The sequence below is a fragment of the Balaenoptera borealis genome, assembly GCF_965194805.1.
Source record: "Balaenoptera borealis genome assembly, chromosome: 3".
Classification (NCBI taxonomy): domain Eukaryota; kingdom Metazoa; phylum Chordata; class Mammalia; order Artiodactyla; family Balaenopteridae; genus Balaenoptera; species Balaenoptera borealis.
Genome location: NC_138866.1, coordinates 25,037,856 through 25,052,425, shown reverse-complemented (window position 1 = coordinate 25,052,425; position 14,570 = coordinate 25,037,856). Strand labels below are relative to the sequence as shown.

At 41.3% G+C, this 14,570-nt stretch overlaps 2 protein-coding genes across 4 annotated transcripts in view; one reads left to right on the top strand and one right to left on the bottom strand.

Moving 5' to 3' along the window:
* SPTLC2 (serine palmitoyltransferase long chain base subunit 2) overlaps positions 1 to 14,410 on the bottom strand; it is a 120,536-nt gene extending 106,126 nt beyond the window's left edge. Inside the window, exon 1 of one of the 3 annotated variants that reach the window (XR_014242465.1) lies at positions 14,067 to 14,410. Coding sequence is in view for 2 of the 3 variants with exons in the window: in XM_082384711.1 (XP_082240837.1) it covers positions 14,067 to 14,195 (129 nt within the window). In the remaining variant the exon portion in view is untranslated. The remainder of the gene's footprint in view (positions 1 to 14,066) is intronic. The other 2 variants (XM_082384711.1, XM_082384710.1) reach the window with 2 other exon arrangements.
* Positions 1 to 14,570, top strand: part of TMEM63C (transmembrane protein 63C) — a 452,188-nt gene that overhangs the window by 431,002 nt on the left and 6,616 nt on the right. The gene's annotated exons all lie outside the window — the stretch shown is intronic.

The following is a 14,570-nucleotide window of genomic DNA, read 5'->3' as shown; positions in this document are numbered from 1 at the left end:
TACCTGCCCAGGACTACCTGTCTATCTCCAGACTTCACAAAGAGAAATCATTTCTATCTTGTTTATTTAAATGTCACATTTATAGCAACAGAAACAAAAACATCAGAAAACAATATTGAGACTTTCGCTTCTAAGTGGGAGGTAATATGTAGAGGCAAGCCATCACTTTCACAGAAAAACTACATAAAACTAAACAGATTACTCAAAACAGGAAGTAGTTTTAAAGACAATGAAGAATTGTTTTCCATGCAAAGAGGACAAGATGACCTAAAATTCCAAAGAGGGAAAAGCCTTTCCTTAGTGAGCTGCAATTGCTAGTCATTGTCTCTCCTCCTGGTATTTGCAGAGTTTGAACAGGAACTGATCATAACTGGACTTGCCAGAGGCAGAGAAACTCTACCAAGAGAAAGAAAAACCAGCAGAGTCTATAACAGCTATATAGGTTAGTATGAAGAGTCCCAGATACGTGACCAGTTTTCTGCATAGGACGTTTACTAAGTGCTGGAGAAGCTGGGGAGATGGACTAGAAAGGTGACTTGAAATCAACCACAGTCTTACAATGCTTAAGAGGTGAAGTCATAACAGAGGGAGGGGCCTGCAACAAACACACAATGGATCTCATCCTTGAGACGCTGTACTCACTAGAGTGAACTGAATCTACCTAAAAACTCAGCCCAGGACTTCCCTGGTGATGCAGTGGTTAGGAATCCGCCTGCCAATGCAGGGGACACGGGTTCGATCCCTGGTCCGGGAAGATCACACATGCTGCGGAGCAATTAAGCCCGTGTGCCACAACTACTGAGCCTGCGCTCTAGAGCCCGCAAGCCACAACTACTGAGCCCATGTGCCACAACGACTGAAGCCCGCGCGCCTAGAGCCCGTGCTCTGCAACAAGAGAAGCCACCTCAATGAGAAGCCCACGCACCACAATGAAGAGTAGCCCCCACTCGCCGCAGCTAGAAAAAGCCCACGCACAGCAAAGAAGACCCAACGCAGCCAAAAATAAAAAATAAATTTATTTAAAAAAAAAACAACTCAGCCCAGCCCACCCAGCTCAATCCCTGGTTAGATGGAGGTGCTCAGGCCCTTGCCATATCTAAGACAGCAAAAGGCAAAAACAACATTGACTTTAGTCTCTGCAGGTCTTTTATTCACAGTGTCTAGCAATCAATCAAAAACTCCTGCTTTCCCAGGAGGCTGGGAGAGAAAATAGGAGTATGACTGAAAAAGAGAAGGCACGGTATACAGTAGTCTACAGTCACCTTTTATTTCAGTACTGCTAGTCTTGGGAAATCTCTCACCCCTTGATTCCTCCCTTTAATTTCATGTCCCCAGAAGTGTAGATCCCTGTTTAAGTTTTTTAACATTTCTAAAACTACAAAAATAATTTTCAGACATCAAAGACTCCCCTAGGAACCCAGAGCCCCCTTTCTACCAAAGAGCTCAACATCATCATAATCATCTCATTCTTTTCACTCATTCAACAAATATTTCATTTCTATCTATATGTCAAGATCTGTACAAGGTATCTGACCATACAAATAAGAGATAGTCCTTTTTCAAGTCTTCAAGAATTCTGCATTTTTTAAGAGAAAAAGCATGCAAAGATCAACATTCTTTTCACTCATTCAACAAATATTTCATTTCTATCTGTGTGTCAAGATCTGTACAAGGTATTTGACCATACAAATAAGAGATAGTCCTTTTTCAAGTCTTCAAGAATTCTGCATTTTTTAAGAGAAAAAGCATGCCAAGATCAACATGATTTTTGAGATAAAAGAATAAAGAAACTATTTTAAGGGATACTGTCTAAAGGGATTTATATATAAATGTAGAGGACGAAAAATGCACACAAAGTGAGAAGCATTTCTATTACAAGTAATTCTCAAGTTGTCTCACTTTTCTTCTTCACATTACCAATGACAACCCCAAGGAAAATTTAAGCTATTTGTCCAGTCACAAGAAAGTTAGATTCAAAGTCAGGACGAGAATCCAAGTCTCTACATTTTCCATATGTTACCATTTCTTAGTCATATTCCTGAGATTTTCTATGACTCAAATTTTCTTTTAATTATTTCAGAGATAATACAACTTAATCTGATTGTTTTAAAATTATCAGTGGCTTAAAATTAGAATTTCACTTTAAACTCAACCTGCGTGCTCATTTTTGCTATTTCATATAATTAGCTATTTTTGCTATTCATATTATCAGCTATACGTGGATTGAGATCAATGGTTATATGGGTTTCGTTTCCCCTGCTAAAAAAATGTCTGTTTTTAGGAAATGAGAACTAACACTAATTAACTTAGCTGCCCTGGAAATAACCTGCTTCCTTTGCCTACATACAAAGCCACAATTGTACGGGAGGCAATAAAGATATTATCCTTTAGCATGTACAGCAGAGGTCTCCAACAGATACTTCTTTCACAGTCTTCTGTCCATTTTAACACTGGGTTGTCATTTTTTGTTTTGGCCGTGCTGCATGGCGGCTTGTGGGACCTTAGTTCCCCAACCAGGCAATGAACTGAGGCCACGGAAGTGAAAGCGCCAAGTCCTAACCACTGGATCGCCAGAGAACTTCCTTGGGTTGCCTTTTTATTGTTGAGTTATAAGAGTGCTTTATACATTCTAGATAACAAGTCTCTTATCTGCTATATGATTTTCAAATATTTTCTCTCATTCTGTGGATTGTCATTTCACTTTCTTCATGGTGTCCTCTGAAATACAAGCTTGTAATTTTGATCTAGTACAATTTATCTACTTTTTCTTTGGTTGCTTATACTTTTGGAGTCATAGCCAAAAAACCACTGCCTGATCAAAGTCTACAAAGGTTTATACCTATGTTTTTTCCTAAGAATTTTATAGCTGTAACTCTTACATTTAGGTCTTTGATCCATTTTGAGTAATTTTTCTGTACGTGGTATAAGGCAGGGATCCAAGCTAGTCCTTTTACATGTGGACGTCCAGTTGCCCCCCACACCATTTTTTTAAAAAGGTCATTCTTTTCCCCCCTTGAATTATCTACTCTTGCAAAAAAAATCAACTGAGCATAAATGTAAGGGTTTATTTCTGGACTCTCAATTATATTCCACTGATCTCCAACTTTGTTGTTCTTTTTCAAGACTTGGTCTATTCTGGGTCCCTTACATTTTCATGTGAATTTTAGGATCAGCTTGTAAATATCACCAAAAAAACCAGCTGGGATTTCAATGAGTTACACTGAATTTGTAGATTAATCTTAATATTAAGTTTTTCAATCCCTGAACACTGGATGTCTCTGCATTTATTTAGATCTTTTTTGATTTCTTTCAAAATGTTTTGTAGTTTTCAATGTACAAGTCTTGCACTTTTTCTGTTGTATTTTTTCCTAATCATTTAATTCTTTTTGATGCTATTGTGTGCAAAAGTTGTGCTTTGATGACTTTAGGGTAATTGCTCTATACTCTAAGGTCATAAACATTTTCTTTTATATGCTAGAGTTTTATATTTTTTGATGTTCACATATGAATATCTAACAACCTAGGATTGATTTTACAGAGTGGTGTGAAGTTGGGATCTATATATTTTTTTCCATACCACTTGTCTCAGCACCACTTAATAAAAAGGCAATCCATTCCCCACTGATTTGAAATGCCACCACCCTTATCTATCAAATTCCATATTCATAGTGTACTCTTTCTGGGTTTTCTATTCTGCTCCATTTATATACTATTTGATCAAAATCTACTGCCTAAATAACTGTAGTTTTATGGCAAGTCTTATTATCTAATAAAGATGACTACTCCCACCTAATTTTTCTTCAAAACTGCCTTGGCTCTTCTTGGCCCTTTGCTTTTGCACATGCATTTTAGAATCAATTTATCAAGAAAGAATGAGAGAGAGGGAGGGAGAAAAAGAGAAGAAAAAAAACACTTGGAGGGTAGGATTTTAACTGGAACTGCATTGTCTTAAAGATCAATTTGAGGAAACTGACACTTGTAACACATTTTCACCTGTGAATTTTAGGAACCCAAGCTGACTCTGTGTAACATTATATTTTGAGATAGTGGTTTTATTCATTTAAAGATATGGTTTGGATCACTTAAATGGTGGTCCACTGCATTTTAGAAATCAGAAAAAAAAATTTTAATCTTTAACCTCCTTTAATTTATTTTACAAAATGATATTCTGATTTTATACACATGTGCGCACACACACAGACACAAACACACACATCTTCTGAGTGAGCAATCTCATTTCTAGGCATTTATCCTAACAAAAAAAAATCAAAAGTGTTAAAAGAAGTACAAAGGGCTCATATATCAGAAATAATGAGAAAAGTCTAAACATTATGCATGAGGATTGGTTAAATAAATTACACTATGTATCTGTACTATGGAATTTACGCACCCTTTAAAAGAATGATGTTTGTGGGGGAGGGGCTATACAGGGGTAAGGGGAAAAAGGGTTATTATGGGATTACATGAAATCATGTGCGTGGAAGTTTTTTTCTTTTTTTGGCCATGCCGCACAGTTTGCAGGATCTTAGTTCCTGGACCAAGAATTGAACCCGCGCCCTCGGCAGTGAAAGCACGGAGTCTTAGCCATTGGACTGCCAGGGAATTCCACTGTGTGAAACTTTTGAAAATTGTAAAGTACTATAGAATTTACAGAATCTTTCATTCAACTAAAAAAAAAAAATACATTGTAGGGACTTCCCTGGTGGTCGTCCAGTGGTTAAGAATCCACCTTCAAGTGCAGGGGACGCGGGTTCGATTCCTGGTCGGGGAACTAAGATCCCACATGCCACGGGGCAACTAAGCCCATGCCACAACTACTGAGCTTGCATGCCGCAACTAGAGAGCCCACGTACTCTGGAGCCCGTGCACCACAACTAGAGAGAAGCCTGTGCCACAACGAAGATCCCACGTGCCGCAACGAAGACCCAACATAGCCAAATAAATAAATAGGTAAATATTTTTTAAAATACATTGTAAAAAAATGATGTTTGTCTCTACTGACTGATGAGAGATTATATTCATGATACTAAGAGGAAAAAAACTGTAAAATAGATGTAGTACGATCTCTTTTATGTAAAATTGTAACCCACTCCATCTCACATTTATATATATATATATATACACACACACACACACACACACACACATATACACATTTATATGTATATATATACATATACACACATCTATAAATATATGGCAGGATATATGTCAAAATGTTATAGTATTTATCTCCAGGTTATAGAATTTCAGGAGATAAAGCTGACCCTTGAACAATGCTGCGGTTAATCTCAGTATAATTTATAGTTGGCCCTCCGTATCCAAGGTTCCTCCACATCCACGGATTCAACCAACCACAGACTGTGCAGTACTGTAGTATTTACTATTGAATAATATCTGCATATAAGTGAACTGGTGCAGTTCAGACCTGAGTTGTTCAAGGGTCAACTGAATTTATTTTCTTCATATTTTAATGTGCTGGTTTAATGTTCTGCAAGTATGGTGTTTTTCCAACACATATATTTTCATATAAAATAGTATGTAAAGTATGTTGACTTTACAAGAGAAACACTACATCTGTTCATTTTAAATCTTATTGAAAATATGCAAATTTTCAAGAAATACTTGTTTTTAAAACTAAAAAATTTAGAACTTTCAAGTATATAAACTCTTGTAAAGAGTGTAACACAGGTGCTATTCTACTTAAGGGCAAACTCTCCCCACTGAAATTTTAAATCCCCACGAGAGAGGGTTGTTGGGTTCATTTTGGCATAGGTGCCTACCGCTGTGCCAGTCAGTTACGACCCAGGAAATCGGTCATATTGCACAGATGTGACCACCAGGGACCCACCCCTGGTATAAGGGAGTATTCCCAGAGAAGGGAGACTGATGCGAACTGGGTTGCCTTTCCAGTTCGTGTCCACTACAAAGCCAGAGTGGAGGGCACGGTGTTACAGGCCTAGAACATGTTAGAGGTGGAACAGAGCTCAGAAGAAGATGCGGAATTCGTGGCAGAGCTGCACTGGTACGCAGAACTCCTATTACATCTGTCTGTCATACCTTGATGCTTATCTAGAGATAGGAAAGTGCTACAGAGATGTGAGTGGCACGTGAAAATAACAACTCCTGTGCAGAACATCACTGCCCAGAGTGCACAGGATGACGCTGACTGAAATCCTGCAGTGCGTATAGACTTGGAGGGCCGCACTGTTGAGTTTTCAACAGGAATATGGTAATGTCAAAATCTAGGTTTGTTTCACAGCTGGCTTTGGAAGCACTTCTTAGTCCATTCCATATGAGATACTTACCCACAAAAATTCGGGAACTTACCCTGATTGCAAGAAAAAATGTGGACTGCCTACTTTTCAAAATTTGCCTGCCAAGAAAAAGAGGACACTTCTGGAAATATATGTTCAGAGTGTGGCACAGCTTGTGTGATGGGCGTAAAGCTCCAAACTATTTTCTCTAGTATGGGTAGCAGGCAGTAGTGAGAGGCTAGTACATTTCAGTAAAATTCCAAGAAAAGATCAGTCTCTATAACCAACTCTCAAGAGATGAAATCTATTGTCATCCCTAATATCTAATTTAAACTCCTCAAAAATTACCAGTAAGTTCTGAATTGCCAAGTCCAGTGACATGATAGAGTAAGACAAAAAATACAACCCAGGCTCTATTAACTTCCTAACTGGGCCAGTTATTTAAATGATTTGGAATTCAGTCTTATTTGTAAAATGGAGATAATATTCACCTACCAAGGGCCCTGTGAAGATCAGATAGGTTAAAAGGCTGGGAGAGGCCCTGGGCACAGTAAATGATACCTATTACTATTATTATTCTTGGTTTCTGACCACCAAGATGTTGCTTACCACTGCTTAAAGAAACACCCTCGGGCTTCCCTGGTGGCGTAGCGGTTAAGAATCTGCCTGCCAATGCAAGGGATACGGGTTCGAGCCCTGGTCCGGGAAGACCCCACATACCGCAGAGCAACTAAGCCCGTGCGCCACAACTACTGAGCCTGCGCTCTAGAGCCCACGAGCCACAACTACTGAGCCTGTGTGCCACAACTACTGTGCACAGCAGTGAAGACCCAACACAGCCAAAGATAAATAATAAATAAATAATTAAATACATAAATTCTCTTAAAAAAAAAAACAACCCCTCCATTTCCTTGGGCTTTCACACACCACTTGCCAACACTTCTGTTCTTTCTCAATCAACCTTCTGCAGCAGTGGCGTGTGTTTATGCTTGCCTTCTCGCAAGAACATTGATTCCCCAATATTATATCCTTGGTGCCTCCTCTTCTTGCTTAATGCCCTCTTCTATCTACTTTGCCAATTCCCATGGCTTTAACTACCACCCATTCATTCCTTCAACTAAGATTTCCAGAGTTGCTATTACATACCAGGCACAATTCAAAGAGTATAACCTCAGATGTTTGCTGAAGGGGCCTACTTATTGGCAGCAAGAGGCTTATTAAGAATAATTCAAAACCACCACATTTGTCAGGTCAGTACTTTATCTGTACAGTAGTTTCTAAAGCTTTCCAAGTCATAAAAATTGTTGAATATTTTCCCCGACCTCAATATGTGTTATTTGGAGTAAGGCTGGATCACACCCATAGTCTCAGTATAACTGCATATTTCACTGTACTTAGAAATTATCAGAAAGCTGGGAGTTCCCTCGTGGTCCATTGGTTACCAGTCTGCCTTCCAATGCAGGGGAGGCGGGTTCGATCCCTGGTCGGGGAACAGAGATCCCACACACAGTGGGGCAACTAATCCCGCACACCGCAACTACTGAGCCTGTGCGCCACAACTAGAGAGAAGTCCCTGCACTGCAACGAAGAGCCCTCGTGCAGCAATGAAAGAGCCCTCGTGCAGCAATGAAAGATCCCGCGTGCTGCAACTAAGACCTGGTGTAGCCAAATAAATAAATAAATAAATATTTAAAAAAAAAAAAAATAATAAAAATAAATAAAAATGAGCCACCAACACAGGGGTTATCTCAATCCTTTAGGGTCTTACAGTATACATGCATTATTTCTACAATCAGAAGCAAAAATTATTTTAAAACAAAAGGAAAAATTGCCACCTTAACCTTCATAATGGGTCTTGAAGGTAGTCTCAAAGACAACAAATGTTAAGATAAATTTTCTGAGCTTAAATCAGTCAAGAGCAAAAGGCTTACTTGCTTAATGGGTTTAATGGGTCACAAATTACAAATTACATTATAGAAGCCTTCTTAGAAGCTATTCAGAAGGCAACTGGCTTTTGAGGCCACAAACCATGTATTTAATCAAATAAGGCACACCCACTCAGAATGCAAACACAGCCTCTACCCATCCTCTCAATTGCCTATTCTGCCAATAAACACTGCTTCTTTCTTTCAAAAATGGCATCTGATTGAATCTCAACCAATTAACTACTCATTCAGAACACTATGAAGTTTCTGGGGCACCTAGTCCAACCTTAAAACGTGGGCAAGTCTGCATTCCCTGAATATCCAAGTTCTAAAATACTATATTAAGAATACAGTGGTTTATGTATTAAACACGGGTCTCATTTCCCAAGAATTTTTATTAAAGAGAATTCCTGAGTACCTCAAATGACTCTGGAATCTTTCACATCCAACTAGTAAGACTTGAAATGTTCTTCCCCTTGGAACAAAAAGCATTTGAAACAGAAATCTAGTCTCATAAGTTGTAAACAGTTAACATTATTTTTGCAAAACTTTGAGGTCTTTGGATGTGTCATCAGGCCCTGCAAAACTTGAACAGGTATACTGGCCATTCTAGCTACTCCTCCAGTTCCTGTGTCATAACTAACTTCTCCTTTTCCCAGGTAATGTTTCCTCTCAGTGGAAACAAAAGCCTAGTAGCTACTTAGTAAACCACCTTTCATTAGTTATTCATTTGCCTTCTTCTAAGTATAAGAAGCAAAACCAGTACTTTGTTCTTTCTACTTTTCTTACCTTATCATTTAAATAAGAACATAACTTGTGCCCCAATTCCTCTTTAAGAATCTTATTTATTCTGGCAGCTAGAAGGCTATCATCCTTCTAATATCTCATTAAAACTATTCCTAAAGGGAAGAATCTTAGGTCCAAACTTTCTCAAAGGCAGATAATTTTTTTCTTCCATATTTGTTAACTAATTAAGGAAGGTGAAATGTGTGAACAAATCTCAAAAGTTCTTTAAAGAAATGGAAGACCAAAAGAAAGTAATGTTAACAAGGGGCTTTAAAAGTAGAAACCAACTGTATTATATTTCAGGTACAACCAAAATATGGCATTTATTTAATCAAATGTTAAATCCACAGTAATAAACTCTTGGTAATTAAGATCACTGAATACTCCAAATTGCTGCTGAGAAAATTTCCTGCAAAGCCTCTAGAGGTCTTTAAAAATAGGATGGAATCATCTATCAAAATTAGTTTTAATAAAGTCCTACAAATAGAAAAGGGAATGAATTACATAAACCCCTAAAGGTTCCTTCCAGCTCTAATTCTGCCAAAGCTTCCAATTCTCTTTCTAAGTTTCCTTAATACTAATTGCCACCTGTTACCTCAAAAAAGGCTGACCCTCTTCTCTCACTCCTCTGAATGGCAGGGAGGAAAAATTACCGTTTCTCTTCCTTGTGAAAACTCTATCTACCGTCATCATTAAAAAACAGTAATGTCTACACCCATAAGGATGGCTACCGTAAAGAAAAATCCTAATTCTCCTGTGATGTCTCTCCTTTACTCTCACACTACCTTGCCACTAACACTTTTGACCAGATGTTTGGGGGGCGGGGGATACACACCACTAAGCAATACTGTGACATCAGCTGGGTGTCCTACATTGTTTTTTCCTTTTTTTAAAAAGTGAAGTATATAGTTAATTTACAACGTTGTGTTAGTTTCAAGTGTAGGTGTCCTACAATTTAACTTACTTCTATCACTATCTACCTGGAGATAGCGTCATATCCCACAGGTAAGGGCTCAGTCCCACAAGACTGCCTCCACCCCAACTTCAGATGCCAATCTCAAGTCCAGGTTGTCACCTGTGCTTCTGACCAACCAGAGGTTCCTGGGACTCTCCCTTCGTAGAGCAGCTCACAGAACTCAGGAAAATTGTTTACTCACTGTTTACCAGTTTATTATAAAAGGATATTATAAAGGATCCAGATGAACACCCAGATGGAAGAGCTATGTAGGGCAAGGAATGTGGGGAGGGTCACGGAGCTTCCAGGTGTGCCACTCTCCCAGCATCTCCACGCAGTCAGCAGCCCAGAAGCTCTCTAAACCCAGTACTTTGGGGACTTTTATGGAGGCTTCATCATGTAGGCATGATTGATCATTAACTCCATTTCCAGCCTCCCTCCCCTCTCTGGAGAACTGGGGGGTGGGGCTGAGAATTCCAAGTGTCTATTCATGGCTTGGTCTTTCTAGTGACTCCCTCCAGGAGCCCACCAAGAGTCAGCTCATTAGAATTAAAGATGTTTCTATTGTCTAGGAAATGTCAAGGGATTTAGGAGCTCTGTGTCAGAAACTGGAGGTCAAAGACTAAACATTAGGACAAAAGATGCTCCTAGTGCTCTTATCGCTTAGGAAACTACACAGGTTTTAGGAGTTCTATGCCAGCAGCAGAGGAAGTTATGTACATATATTTTTTTGTCCCTATAATCTCACAGCTACTATCAAAGAAAAAAAAAGGAAATAACAATTGTTGGTGAGACTGTGGAGAAATTGGAACCCTTGTGCACTATTGATGGGAATGTAAAATGGTACAGCCACTGTGTAAACAGTAGGGTGTTACCTCAAAAAATTAAAAATACAATTATCACATGATCCAGCAGTTCCACTTCTAGGTATATACCCAAAAGAATCATGGTTGCACATCCATGTTGATAGTGACATTATTCACAACTGAAACATGGAAGCAACCTGAGTGTACACTGACACATGAATGGCTAAGCAAAATGTGGTATACAGATACAATGGAATATTAATCAGCCTTAAAAAGGAAGTAAATTCTGATACATGCTACAACATGCATGAACCATGAGGATGTTATGCTAAATGAAATAAAGTCAGTCACAAAAATACAAGTACTTTTACTTATATGAGGTACTTACGGTAGTCAAATTCCTACAGACAGAAAGAATGGTGGTTGCCAGGGACTGGGAGGAGGGGAGATTGCAGAGATACTGTTTAATGGGTATAGAGTTTCAGTTTTACATGATGAAAAGAGTTATGGAGATGGATGGTGTTGATGGCTGCACAACATTATGAATGTATTTAATTCCACTGAATCGTACACTTAAAAATGGTTAAGATGGTAAATTTTATGTTATGTGTATTTTACCACAATAAAAAAAAAAATTGGAAAAAAAAAAACCCAGAAAACAAAACCAAACAGTAACGTCTGATTGTTTCATAACGTCCTTTCTACCACAGGAGCTATTTACTCAAACTCTAAACCCAAATCAGACAAAGAGGCAAGCATATACAGACTCCTGAGAGGGTAGAGGGATCTTAGAAGTTTCTAACTTCTCTTCTGTTCATTAAAAGACAAATGGTGGAATATGTGAGGAAATGAACTTATATCCTGGGTTTAAAAACCCTGTTACAGGGCTTCCCTGGTGGCACAGTGGTTAAGAATCTGCCTGCCAGTGCAGGGGACATGGGTCCGGGAAGATCCCACATGCCACGGAGCAACTAAGCCCATGCGCCACAACTACTGAGACTGTGCTCTAGAGCCCACAAGCCACAACTACTGAAGCCCGCGTGCCTAGAGCCGGTGGTCCACAACAAGAGAAGCCACCGCAATGAGAAGCCCGCACATGGCAACAAAGAGTAGCCCCTGCTCGCCACAACTAGAGAAATCTTGTGTGCAGCAACTAGAGAAATCGTGTGTGCAGCAACCAAGACCCAACGCAGCCAAAAATAAATAAGTTTATAAAAAAAAAAACAAAACAAAACCCTGTTACACTCTATTTTAGTAAAGGCAAGACACACGCCTGTGCACTTGACATCTTATGTGTATTTTTACGGCATAATTGGCAATATTTCCTCCAGAAACTGGGGAAAAATACACAGGGCTTGGAGCACTAGCATATCACTTTAATCGAAACAAAAACAACTTTAAAAAATATTTTAAAGATACTCTTGCTCTCATGAAGTTTCTTTTGCTTAAGGAAAAAGAAAGGGGGAAAAAAAACACCCCACAGACAATAGTCCTCCTATTCGTGTAAAAGCTACATACCTAAAGTCTTTGTTTTAAAAAGACTCCTGAGAAATTGTTTTCTAGAAGGGATACTGCAGCCCTAAACATTCTTTAGGGCATTCCACCAGACCATTCTTCCAAATGCCACCATTGTGCCTTGAGTGAAATTTTTCACTAAAATATATTAGAAAAGTCAGGCAGATTTTCCAGTTATACAGATTTTTAAATTTCATGTTAGCAACTTGGTATTTCTTCATCTTATCAGTCAGCAATCTCTAAAGAAATGTCATGCCCACCAATGCTAAACTGTTCAGGATTATGGGAGGGAGAAATCTGATTTACTACTAACTCAGAACGTAAGTGTTAAGTGAAAAGAGCACTTAAACACAAAGCACCTCTATCGTGTGGACACCTTGCTCTTGATTTCCTTCTCCCTCTTAAAAATCGTAACGCACTCACTGGCCTGCAGTGTATTTTCTAACTCCCACCATTAGGTTTCCCTTTTACAATTTATACCACAACAATTTTGTCTTATTAGCCATTTACACTGCTGGGAAAACAACTTCTTCCATGGCTTACAATGAGCTGATTCTTATCACTTCCTGTCTCACACAATTATTTCTTCAAAAATGAAAACAAATTTTTTGAATCTGTGTATTATGTTGCCTTACGCCTTACAACTTCAGGGGAGGTCAAGTCTCTTTTATGTATTTCCCCCCAACTCTTGTGGTCTTAATATCTCAACCTGACCCGGAGAAATGCTTTATTTTCTGTTTCACACCAAACAGTAACAGGCCTAATCTCTCCTGTCTACTGACTGGGGGAGAAGGCTGCCAGATATTTACGGTAATGCCAAATTACAACAGTCACATTTCCTGCCGTGGGGAAGAGACTATTTGTGAAAAAAAAATGATTTCCTTAATTTCTTAAAGAGATTTATAAGCATCAAAGTCAACTGCAGACATCTCAACACTCTCTTCCACCAACACTGACCTTGCATCTTTTTAACCAGCTCATCGTTAAAAACACATTTCAGCAGAATAGCTGTCAGTCCAGAGAACGTGAAGCTTGATATTAATTACTGCCTTGAATTCAGAACTTTTCAAAATATTTCAGAACCGCCTGGACTGGGTTGGTGATTCAGCCTTGGTGAATTAGTACAGACTCACCACAAGTCACCACCAGGCTAAACCATCCCCTCGTGGGATAGCACTCTTGCTCAAGGGGTCAGCAGGACCCTGGGCTCAACCTGGAGCCCGAGATGGGGTCTCACCTCGGGCCAAGAACATAACGCTTTTTAGGCTCTGGACCGGGTTCACTGCCAGACTTGTGGTCCAAGGCCTTACTTGTAGACGGGGGTAGGTACGTGGTAGGAAAAGACGGGGTGTGTTTCCGCCTGGTCCCACCTCCTAACTTGCCTTGCCTCCTGAGGATCCTAAATGTGGTTTTTCCTGGAGGGCTTCAGAGCTCTAGGAGGAAGCAACCACCCGAAAGCCACAGGAGGGAGCCTCGGGGGGATCCTCCTGGGGTCCGAGGGGGCACTCCCTGCCTCTCCTGGGGGGCAGCCCCCACTTCTGGCGGGATCGGGTAGAGGAAGTAGCCCAACCTCCGGCGGGAGGAGAGGAAGACCTCAGGCGCGGAGAGACGGAGGAAGCCCCAGCGCCGCCCTTGAGCCTTCCGGCCCGGGGCAGGCCCAGTCAGCGCCCGGACACTGCCGCCAGCACACCTGAGCCGCGCCCGGGCCCGCGGACAGTCACCGCGACCCCGCCCGACCTCGCCGCCCCTCCACAAGGGCGCCAGCCCGCGGGGTCCCGGCCCACCGCCCCCAGCCCGGCCCGGCCGCCTGGTCCCCCAGTACCTGGCTGGCAGCGGCTGCGGCAGTAGCGGCGCTGCTCCTCACGTACCCGTTGCGCACCTCCCCGTTCGCCACGCAGTCGTTCGCCCGCACCGGGCGACGGCAGCAGCAGCCTCCGTGCTCCGTCCGCATCGTCCCGGCAGCACTAGGCGCAAGGGAGTATCCGTAAGCGGCGGCCGAGGCGGCAGCGGCTCCAAGTCCCGCTCCGCACCCCTCCAACCTCCCCGAAACCGGAAATGGCTGCACGCCGCCGCCAATTCCCTGCCGGGCCGTCACATGGGGGCGGGACCCGCTCCCCCGCCGAAGCAGCGGCTCGGCGTAGGCTGGGCCCGGGAGCTGGAGACCAGGCGGGGCGCGCAGGAGTATCGTGAGCCTGAGGACCGCTGACCAATCTGGAGGAGGAGGAGGCGGACCCCAGGCTCCTACCTGGCCAATCACGGGGTGGAATAAAGCGGCTCGCGGGTGTCAAGGGAGTTTTCTGAAGCGACCTTTAGACCTGGGAGCAGG